Raw genomic sequence first — 11,754 nt, 5'->3', positions numbered from 1 at the left:
GAGATTGGGAGGTAAGGAGAAATCCAAGAGGGTCTGCATAGAGTGGGGCCTTTTGATGGGGGAAGCTAAGGAGAGGGATGGGGTGGGGAAAGGGATATGTGGACAGTGGTGTCCTGGGATTAGGGGGCACTAGGGAGATGGGGCCTGGAGAGTTGAGGAAGGACATGGGATTGGAGAGATGCAGAGTAAAGGTAGGGGCCCAGCGTGAAAGGCAAGATAGAGTGTCCCTGAAGTTGGGGGAGGGGTTCTGGAGCAACCAGGGAGGGAGAAGATGGCTTGGAGAGGTGGGACATTAGGAGGGGGCTATGGGGGTAAGGGTAGAATCCAGTGAAAGTGTTGATGGTGCAGATTCGATGAAGAGGGGGTCCGAAGCGAGGGGAGGCAAGGGGGTTTGTGGCCCAGGGGAACTGGAAAAAGAGATCCTGGGAAAGGGATCCATCCAATGGGAGGAGGGGGAAAGGGGGTGTTTGGGGGCTCCATTACCTGTAGATATACCAGACGCTGCGCCGCCGGGGCCCCAGGGCCGGCCAGCTGGAGGACAGGGGGGGCGGCTGCGGCAGGGGGGGCCCCCCCTTCACCGCTACTTGCCACCGGCCGCAGACAAAGCCATCGCCCTGGCCCCGGCCCCGGTCCCGGCCGCCCCCGCGTCCCCCGTGTCCGGGCCCCCAGGCCCCACCTCATGCTGACCCGCGCCGGGGGAGGGAGGGGGCACGACCCCCCCGGGGGGGGCAGGGAGGAAGGGGGGTAGGAAGAGGGAGGCTCACATGCTGGGGGGCCCGGGGGGGGGGGGCTGGGTTCAATACCACGGACAGCGCCGGGTTCAGCACCAGGGACAGCGCCGCCGGTTTCAGCACCGCTGACAGAGCGGGAGGCAGGCGGGCAGGCGCCTGGCTTTAACCCCTTGGCATCCTGCGCTGGGCTGCGTAGGGGGGCTGGGAGTGAGGAGCGGGGGAGGGGAGACCTGGAGGGGAACGCAGGGGCCCCCTTGGCGGGAGAAGGGGAGGGGCGAGAAGGGGGGAGGAGGAGAAGAAGAAGGGGGGAGGCACTTCCGGTCTGGGTCCCCCCCCCCCTCCACTTCTCCCTCCAGAGCCCTCCCGCGCAGGTGCAGACTGAGTGAGAGAGGAGAGAGGGACACACAACACAAAACAAACCACACTGCACAAGCAGGGCCAGAGAGAGCATGACCGGCAACACAACATGGTGAGGGCAGAGTGAGAGGAGCACACGCCAAGTCCACCACGGACTGGAGGAGGAGGGGAGGAGGGCTCCAAGACTGGGTCTCCCCCTCTCAGTCTCTCTCTCTCTCTATCTGTCTCTCCTCTCTCTCTTTCTGTCTCTGTCTCCCTTTCTCTCTCTCTCTCTCTCTCTCTCTCTCTCTCTCTCTCTCTCACATACACACACACACACACACACACACACACACACACACACACACACGTGCACAAATGGAGAGAGATAGCTAAGGTGAACCCTACAATGTGGATAGGCATGCAGAAAGAGTTTTAGTCTTGGAGATGATCCTCAATGGCCAACACCACAGCAGCATGAGAGTGATAGAGAAACAGGCCCACAAGGCATGGTGGGAATGCAAGGAGAGAGAGAGGAGGGAGACAAGGACAGAGGTAGAGAGAAAAAAGGGGATGGGGGTGGGGAGAAACAATGAGGCCCAGAAAGAGGGACAGGAAAAGAGAGGAGCAGATAGGAAGGAGCTGGTGAAGAAAGAGGGAAACAAGAAAACCAAGAGAGTCGTCCTGGGGTGTGTGTGAGTAGGTCCAGATACCTCAGACACAAATACAGGTGTAGGGTAACACAGTTCCTCTCCTCACATCTTCCTTTTTCCCTCCATCCACCCTTAAACCCTTTTCCACTGGCCAGAACACAGACACACAGGTTTGGGACACATTTAATGTAACAACATCAATGCAGGACCTTCTTGAGTTTGATCTAAAACACTAAACTGAGCCTCCTCCCCCTGCAGGCTTCTGTCCTGAGCAGAGGTAGCCAAAGCCTCCCAGAGACCCAGATGCAGAGGCATGTAGATACACAGAGTTAGATAGAAAGACGTACAAGAAGTTAGGCATGTAGTAAGGCAGACACTCCCAGAAAGCACATGAAAGCACACACATACGCACCCATTCCCTGCAAATACTCAGCCACTCACAGGGACACATATGGATATACAGATAGATTCAGGAACATGCACAGGGAGACACACAGACATGTATCCAGACCCACATACACACTTGTAAAAAAAACACACACAAATCAACAAAGTCATAAGCAGAAACCCAAGGAGAAAACATGCAAGAAGGGTCACTCACACGCCAAGACATAAGAACATGTGGACACACTCAGAGAAAAGTACCTGCCCATTCTCAGGGTCACACACACACAGAGAAACATACACTCAAAAATATATTATTATTAAAGGAACATAGCCCCTCCCACTGGAACACAAGCATGTACACAGAGACATGATACTGATGATCAAGACACACATACCTTATCTTAATCATGTTTGTATAGCTTTGCACATAGTAGGTGCTTAATAAATAGTCATGGAATGAATAGGTGAGCATATCCACTTGAAAATACATTTTCAGAGAAACATACTTGTACTTATATACATTCCCAGAAAAACACAGGTTCATAAAAGTATACTAGCCTTGGGAGCAGGCACAGATGGACACACATCTACACACACATACACACACAGGTCTTTCCCCTTCCTCCCCCAACCAAGTTCAACCCCTTGCATCTACTAGTTTCAGAAGGTCAATCAGCAGCTGGAGAGAGAAAATAAGCCAGCACATCCTATTACCAGCCCCCTTCTCCCCCTTTTGCCCCCAGTTTTTCCTGGCCCAGGCCCCCAGGGCTGGGACATTTGTCCAATGCACCAGTCTGAATATAAGCATTAGGGAGATAGGACATGTGCTTACTGACTCTGGACTATATAGACAGAGAGAGGCCCTGGAAGGTTGGGATGTATTTGTCTCCCATAGCTAATTCCAGCCCTCCTTAACAGAGTCTGGACTCCTTTCTGAGAGGACTCCCTTCAGAGAAAGAAAAGAGTCTGCATTCAAGGAGAGGCAGCTTGGGGGTGGGGGTGCGGCGAATAGGTAGGATGCTGGATACCAAATCAGAGGCTCTAGATTGGAGTCTGAACTCTCCTTCTGCTTCTAGTCTGCCAGCTGCATGATCTTGGGAAAGTCACTTGCCTTCTCTGAGCTGAGCTACCTCCTCTACAAAATAAGGAGGTAGGACAAGATGGCCTCAAATGGACCTTTCAGATAGAACGATCTATGAATGGGTTGGGAAATGGGTTCAAAGGAAAGTTGGGGGGGACAAAAGCAGGGGATTGGGAGAACTTACCTGGGGGCATCAAAGCTGTCATAAGAGCCCACGGTGTAATGGCGGAAGAGCCTTTTGGCTTTGTCACTTCGACTTTCTGTTTGGGAGAAGGGTCGGGGGAGAACCTGAGTGACATCTCCAGGTCACTTCCTTCTTTCCCTTACTCCACCCATAGCCTTCTCTCTCCCCTTGACAGACTTCCCATCAACAGTCCAATCCCCTCACCCTCAACCAAGAAAATGGGTCGTATTACCTTGCTTTCCCTCCTGGGAGCGATTAGCCACCTCCTCTAGGCACTCTGAGGGGAACCAGCCAACTCGACCTTTGACCTGACCTTCCCAGAAGCCTCCTTCCCCGATGCTGAGCACTGAGCCAGAGAGCAAGACAGGGAAGCATATTCAGAATGTGTTCACCACCTTCCCATCATCCAGCAGCTTTCTTCCATTGCCTGCACAGACCTCTCCTGCCCCTCCCCTAGTCAACAAGTCCTTAGGCATAAAGTTAGACGTGGCCCTCTTCTTGTTGGCTGTACTACGGAAGATTCCTGGGCAGGTGAGGAATAGACGAGATAAACTCTAAAGTCCCTTCAGCTCTGACACTGTAGGACTCTATGCAGGAGCCCAGTGAGGCAGCCCAAGCTTCTGGCCTTCTCTGGTGCTCCAAGGGAGAGGACCTGCTCTTCTCCTCTGCTCCCCACCAAGTAGCCCTCACTTGTCTTGAAAACTTACTCATCATGAGTTGTTAGGGAATTTCTTTAATCTCTCCTTGGACTTCTTCCTTCCTTCCTTCCTTCCTTCCTTCCTTCCTTCCTTCCTTCCTTCTCTCTCTCTTTCTTTTCCTTCCTTCCCTCTCTCCCTCCTTCCTTCCTTCCCTCCCTCCCTCCTTCCTTCCTTCCTTCCTTCCTTCCTTCCTTCCTTCCTTCCTTCCTTCCTTCCTCCTTCCTTTCTCCCTTCCTTCCTTCCTTTCCCCCTTCCTTCCTTTCCTTCCTTCCTTCCTTCCTTCCTTACTCCCTTCCTTCCTTCCTTTCCCCCTTCCTCCCTTTCCTTCCTTCCTTCCTTCCTTCCTTCCTTCCTTCCTTCCTTCCTTCTCTCTCTCTTTCTTTTCCTTCCTTCCCTCCCTCCTTCCTTCCTTCCTTCCTTCCTTCCTTCCTTTCCCCCTTCCTTCCTTTCCTTCCTTCCTTTCCCCCTTCCTTCCTTTCCTTCCTTCCTTTCCCCCTTCCTTCCTTTCCTTCCTTCCTTCCTTCCTTCTCTCTCTCTTTCTTTTCCTTCCTTCCCTCCCTCCCTCCCTCCTTCCTTCCTTCCCTCCTTCCTTCCTTCCCTCCTTCCTTCCTTCCCTCCCTCCCTCCTTCCTTCCTTCCTTCTCCTTCCTTCCTTCTTTCTTTTCTCTTTCTTTCTTTCTTTCTTTCTTTTTCTTTTTTTGGCTTATATCACCTCTGGGGAGAAAAGATCCTAGATCTATCCTTTATCTCATAGAATGATAAAATGTCAGCAGTGGAAGTGACCTCAGAAATCATGTCCACACTATGCAGGCACCTCCTTGATACCACCCAGGATGAGAGAGACTTCAGAAAGCACCTCATCCAAACTATACCTGAAGCGACATCTCTAATGTCCTGAGAAGTGCTCAGTCAGCCTTTTTGTGAAGGCTTCTATTGTGAGGGATAGCACTACCTCCCAAAGCAACTGGCTCTACTATTGGGCAGCTCTGATGACCATATCACTGTGAAGCCTTCCCACCCCAAATGATTCTAGTTGGGCCTCTTCCTCCAGACAGCCAGCCCTTCCTATATTTGAAGATAGTAGCTTTACCCCACACCTTAATGTCTTCTGTTTTTCAGGCAAAACATCCCCAACTGATTGCTAAATCCTTCTATAGCAAGGTTTTGAATCTCTGCTCTCCTCATCCCACATACACACACCTCTTCTCACCACTACTGTTATTTATTTATTTTGGTCAAGGAGCTCTCCCGTGTCCCCCAGCTTGGGCTTTAAGAAGGAAAGAGAATCATAACTCCTCCTCTCCCATTAGCCTCCCACACACACAACTGGATACAATTTTTCATCACCATGAACCCTTAGAGAGGGGTCCAGGGAAATAGAATTGAGGACAAAATGTTTTTTCATGCGCTCAAAATTATTGGCACGAAATTGCAGAAAGTCATGTCAAATGAGAAGTAAACTCCATATTGTCTCATTGAATTCTCCCACCTCCTGCCCACCATCATAGAATTCTGGCATCTCAGAGCCTGACTTCCCACCCCGTATAGAGATTCTCCAAACTGGGAAGTAACCCAGAGGTCACGGATGGGCAAGAATCCCTTTGATCCCATCACATAGCTAATATGCAATGAGCTCAGAGGTCATTTTGTGTGAGCTGCCACCCAGGACAATTGGGAAGGGCTTCTGGGGGCACGTTGGCCAAATGGGACTTTTGCAGGAATTCACACAATCATGTCTCATTCCTCTTCCATGACTAACTTCCCAATACTTGTCCCCCTTCATGTTTCTCTTTCCTGGGCTGAGCACATGGAATTCCTTCAACCAAATTCACTCATTTTATTATCTCTAGCCTATATCTCTCCATCTTTTCCATAAGAAAAGCAAAAGAAACTTGATCAAACGCTTTGCTGAAAGAGAGGCAAACAACATCGATAGAACTAATACATTCCACCAGGAAACACGCATTTGTGAGGTGCCGACATTTTCACTGTGGACATTCACTCAATGTGTATCCATTAAAGGCTACTCTGTGCACAACTCTATGCTAGATGCAGGGGATGCAAAGGTGCAAAGTGAAAGCCATGTTGCCCTCAAATTGCTTGTCTTCTCTGGGAGTGGGGAGTAGAGTGCATATGATGGAGCAAAGGAGAGATCCACACACAGCTCGCAAGGGAAACTTGGAGCTGAGGAGAGGAGAGAAGGCTTCAAGGTGGCACCAAAGCTGAACTTGGAAGGAAGAGAAGTCTGAAAGGTGGAGACTTCAAGTAATCCTCCTCTGGCATGGCTGTAAATCTCCTTCCTGCCTCAGATCTCACTTCTCTGGATGAATTCTCACTTTTCAACATTCTTCCTCAAATGTGGCCTCAAGAGTTAAACCCAGAACTCTAGACAGGCTGACAGGGGAGGAGTACAGGGGGGCCAATAGAGGCCCCTCATCCACCCCCACCTCCATGCAAGAGACTGTGTCTCTTCATGTTGTCTAAGGTCACATTAGGCGTGCAGCTTGGTCCATTATCACACTGGACTCATTTGGAGCTGGTGGTCCGTGAAGAAGATCTTCATGGTCTCTTCACACCAACTTGGACACTTAGGCTACTGCCTTGTGGGATCTAAGGGCAGAATCGGCCATTTCTCCCTGTCCAATTCCATCTTGATAAAGGCTGGAAAACATTTCAAATTCTTAGCAAAGGCCAATGGCACCATCTCATGTCCTTCCCTGCCTTTCCAAACTTACCTCCACCTGTTCTGCCCACATGGCTTCCCCATCATCTGTACACCCCACACTCTAAGACCAGAGAGTGAGCAGAGGCTTTGGAGATGCTCAACCACCTCCTCTTCCATTTGCTGAATCTGAGGCTCAGAGTGAACATTCAGGGACTCGCCCAAGGCCATAGGTGTCAGAACCAGGCCATGAACCTCCTTCTTTCTCCAGATTTGCTTTTCTGCTCCCTGCTCATCTCTCATACTTGTCCCACTGATTGTCTGTTTCAGCCGGCCTTCTGCCTCTGCTCCCATGCTCAGCTTTATCCCACACGGAATGCCTTCAGGAGCAGTCACAGTGCACGCTTACACAGTCTCTATAGCACTGCAAATCTCGCTTTTCATGTGACAACTCTACCACTACTAGTCATGCTAGGTTATGGAAATATCATTGCCCCATTTTACAGATTAAGAGATTGAGGCTCAGAGGGCCAAGGTGACTTGCTTGGTGTCACACAGTTAGTAAAAATGCCAAAGACAGGGCTTCAATCCAGGTCTCCTGGGTTCCAATTCAGGGCTCTTTAAGGCCTGCAGGTGGCCTAATTTTATAGATGAGGAAACAGGCCCGGAGAGGTTAATCGGCTTGCTAAGAAGTGGCCTTTGATGGATTGAACTTTTTTTATTCTTTGTTACCAGCAATGGCTTTCTGGGGAAGATGAAAGCTAGAGAAGGGAGACATTGTAACTGCAGGTGGCAGAGAAACAAGATAGTGAGAAAATCCTGAAAATCGGCAACAAAATTCCAAGGTGCGGAAAAGGATCTAATCTGCAATGGAAGAGGGAACTTTACATACCAACGAAATCACAGCCCTCCTCTTGTTCTTTCCATCCATCAATAACAATTTTAAGAAAATGGCATTGCCAGCTCTGAAACCCAAAGCCAGCTTGTTTCAGCTCCCAGAGCAGCCCTCAGCCCTCTCTCCACTGTGCCCCTCTGCCACTCTCTCCGAGGAGGAGGAAGAGGATAATGAACAGCTGACATGTATCTAAAAGTCTCCAGTCACAGAAGTACATTACGTCCGTGATCTCATTTGCTCCTCACAAGAAACCTATGACATCGGCTGTACAGTATTTTACAGATGAAGGAGCAGGCACAGAGCAGTTTAAGTAATTCGCTCATGGTCGCATGGAAAGCAGTGGAGCTGGGATTGACACCTGGTCTCTTGACACATTCCGCATCCACAGCTGGCTTCCCCTCCCCCGATCTCTCAAGGTTCCAAACAAGTTGTAGCCTCTTGGTGAAGTCTTCCTTGACCACCCCAGGCCACAGTGACCTTCCCCTCTGTCATAACACTCACTGCACGCTTCTCAAACAGTGTCTTCCACAAGTCTCTCTTGATTTGACAGGGCAGCAAGATAACGCAGTGGACAGAGTATGGCTCAGAGTGAGGAAGACTCATTTTCCTGAGTTCATATCTGACCTCAGACACTTCCTAGCTGTGTGACTCTGGGCAAGTCACTTCTCCCTATTCGCCTCAGTTCCTCATCTGTAAAATGACCTGGAGAAGGAAATGGCAAAGCACTCCAGTATCTCTGCCAAGAAAACCCCAGATGGGTTCATGGAGAGTCAGACACGGAGAACACAGAAAAACGACCGAACAACAATTAGTTTGCCTTGGCCACCATCTTCCTCTCAGATCTGACTCATGGACAGCGATAGTACAGTCTACAATTGGTGTTGTTTTTTAACGTCTAATTCTTCAGCGATGAAAAGGGTTGTGATAGAATCTATGTGTGTCTTGCTTCCACCAACAGAACTCCCCACCAGTGCACACCTTATCCATACCATTGCATCAGCTTCCACAGAGAAGGGGCTCAGTGGGATGGAGGAGTCCCTGTAATTATCATATTCAATATCTCAAGAACTGGGAATTGGGGAAAAAGGTAAGTGTCCTCCTTCAGCCAAGGCACCTCTACCCCATCTCATTCTGTGCAGTTCCTGTACCTGTCTTCCCACAAATATTCTGTGGAGGCTCCTCCCAAAAAGCATTCCTTGCTTTACTGAATTATAATCTCCAACTCTTCTGGCATTGTTGAAGTGATCAATGTGGGTCTTTTGCCACTGACAAAGATCCCGAACCTTCCGTGCCTTAGCAGATGATCTCATGAGTTGTTGTGGCCAGTCTGCTGGTAATGGAACTCTCTGAGCTGCTCCTCAGATGATGGATGGGCAGATATGTTGTCCCTGGATCTGTCCTCCTGAAGGCTTTCCCCTGAGAAGGAGCCACCAGAGTTCGTGCTTCCCTGGTTTCACCTTTCAATGCCCTATGCAGGGGGCCCCTAGTTCTTACCAGAGAGAATTTATTTTGAGGAATGCCTCTACTCAGACTAATACCCAAATCCCTCCCAGGGCTCCCTATTGCCCAAAGAGAAAAGTTCAAATTCCTTCGCCTAGCATTCAGGACTCTCCAAAAGTCTACTTTTCCAGCCCTGTCTTGCCCAAATGCCCACCATATTTTCCACCCTCCAGCCACACTGGGTCAATTACCATTCATCAAACACACTTAACACTTCTCTTCTTCCATGACTCAGCTTACCCTATGCCCTAAACTCCAATGGCTCTCTTTCCCTTCCCTCCACCTGCTGAATGTCCATCTCTCCCCTCCTCCAATGTGCTACTTGTTGGCCCTTCTCTGGTACACTTGTCTGTGTTAGTCTGCACCATCCATGTCGACATATGCATCATGTCCCCCATCACAGTGTGACCGAGCCCTGAAGGGTAGAGACAAGGCTAAATCTCTTCTAAACTCCCAACTATCCCAATGTTTGATCAGGGTTTGCTGAATTGAAATGGATTGAATTACGGCAGAATGGAGGAGTAGAAAGAGGTCTGGATTTGGAGCAGGAAAGCACCAACAATTATGGCCCTTCTCTGTTTTCTCCTCATCTGTGAAATGGGGGAAGGATTTTTGCCCTCCCTGCCTCACACAGTTGATTGCAGGAAAAGTTTGCTATTAACAAGAGTTGTTTTTGTTATTTGTTTCAACCTGTGTGTTCACTTTGTACATATCCTGAACATGTCTCCTCATTGGTGAGCATGCTGACATCCCTGTGTAGAACGTCAGCTTCTGGAGGGCGGGTTCTGCATCACTGAGGTCTAGGTGTCCCCAGCCTGCCACTCAAGCACTTCCTCAATGCTTCTGGATTGACTGGCTGGTGAGTTCATCCATGCGGAGGATCACCCTGCCCATACGTGTTCAGTTGGTGACTCCTCGATGGTCTTTCAGAGTGGCTGTGGCCAAGCTGCTAACAAATCTCTCCAGACAAAACTCATCCGGATCTTGGATGACATGTATCCAATTTGTCCCTGGACTTGGTTTTTCATAGTCTCTCAAGATAGCTCGGCCCTGCCAGAACTTGCCTGGCCTTGGTCATTAAGCTGTCTTGGCATGGTAGTAATACATCAGAGCTCCTTCCATTCTCTCCAGAGAGGTCACGAAGCCCCCACACCACTGATACATCAAAGCTACCTGACTTTAGCCAAATTGCTTCTTCTCTATTTGCCCCTTGGGCAAAACTCCCTACTAAGTTATAGGCTTGTTTCTGGTTGCTTTGGTAGTGGGGGGGGGGGTCCTGATGATGATGCAATCAGAAATCTTTAACATATTATTATTTTTTATTTTTGTATTTTTACATATATATGCTGTCTCCCCAACTAGATTATAAGCTTCTCGAGGGTAGGGACATATCTTATTCATTTGTATCCTCCAGGGCCTTACACATAGTAGGCACTCGAGAAACACTAGTGAATTGATTCCACCCCCACACATGCTGATCATGCCCATCCCACCACCCCAATCCCAGGTACCTTTGATCTTCTCTCCCTTGCTCAAGGAGATCTCCCCCTCGCCCTGGGCCTGGTATGGCTTCACGGCCATGAAGGAGCGTCCTGGTACCGCCGTGTAGAGCTTCCGTCGCCGTCCCCGGCTTCCCAGGGAGCCCCCAGGGCCCCCGGATCCCCCTGTGCCCCCAGATGGCCCCTCTCTGGGTGTCCCACTGGAGCTGGGATATATATATATATAAGGAGTGTTGAGGGAAAGGGGATGTCTGGAGGAACACCATGGGATGGGGTAGGGGGAGGGAAGGGAGAAGGGGATGGGGCTTGGTACATAGTGAGTGGAAGGACCTTCAGTAGGAACTTAAGTGGAAAGGGAGCCAGAAAGTCAGGGAGGGGTGATTGGGGGCCTCCTGTCCCTCTTCCTGTCTCCATCCCAAGGCAGTCTTACTGTAGAAGTCTCTTCATCCACCAACCTCTCCCTTTTAAATCTGTTTTTCACAGAATATCAGTGTCATTTCCTCACACTCTTACACTCAGGCCATATCCCTACACTGCTCAGAAGATTTCCATGGCTCTCTATGGCCCCCAGAAACAAGCCTGGATTCCTTTACTTAGTGTTTGAAGTCTTCTATGGAATGACCTGTCCCTCCCTATTTAGAACTGCAGAACATCAGAGCTGAAGGGGCTGGAGACACCAGCCTGCTCCTGTCCAAATCATGGCCATGTCAGCTAAAGCACCTTCCACAAGTGGCAGGGTATCCAGATCTCTAAAGATGGATAACTTCCCACTGTTGGCCAATTCTATCACTAGGATGGGGTTTTTACATTAAACTTAAATCAACCACCTTCCACCCTCTGATGAAGCAAAGCAGGACTCAGTCCCTTCCTGCTAACAGCCCATCTGATAGTGGGGCCCACTAAGCCTGCACCCTGAGATCCTTCCCACATTTGACTACACCCCCCCCACCAGTTCCTTCAGCCAGTCTTGGTCTGGCATACTTTTAAGTGCCTTCTTTCCCTCACACCCACCAAAGCCACCCTCCTCTAGACAAGTTTCAGGTTGTCAAGGGCTTTCCTGGAAAGTGACCTCCAGAAGTGGACATAGTCCCCTATGTAGTGCCCCAGCTACTGCCTGCCTAGGGCAGGA

At 49.9% G+C, this 11,754-nt stretch overlaps 1 protein-coding gene across 1 annotated transcript in view; it reads right to left on the bottom strand.

Annotated features, from left to right (window-relative positions):
• Positions 1 to 11,754, bottom strand: part of SHANK1 (SH3 and multiple ankyrin repeat domains 1) — a 143,833-nt gene that overhangs the window by 108,432 nt on the left and 23,647 nt on the right. Inside the window, exons 11-14 of the mRNA XM_036742744.1 lie at positions 10,638 to 10,831; positions 3,605 to 3,718; positions 3,373 to 3,448; positions 484 to 961 (exon numbers count right to left, since the gene is read on the bottom strand). Coding sequence (XP_036598639.1) covers positions 484 to 961; positions 3,373 to 3,448; positions 3,605 to 3,718; positions 10,638 to 10,831 — 862 coding nt within the window. The remainder of the gene's footprint in view (positions 1 to 483; positions 962 to 3,372; positions 3,449 to 3,604; positions 3,719 to 10,637; positions 10,832 to 11,754) is intronic.

This window comes from Trichosurus vulpecula, chromosome 2, assembly GCF_011100635.1.
Source record: "Trichosurus vulpecula isolate mTriVul1 chromosome 2, mTriVul1.pri, whole genome shotgun sequence".
NCBI lineage: Eukaryota > Metazoa > Chordata > Mammalia > Diprotodontia > Phalangeridae > Trichosurus > Trichosurus vulpecula.
The sequence above is the reverse complement of the archived record's forward strand: the minus strand, read 5'-3'. Positions and strand labels throughout refer to the sequence as shown.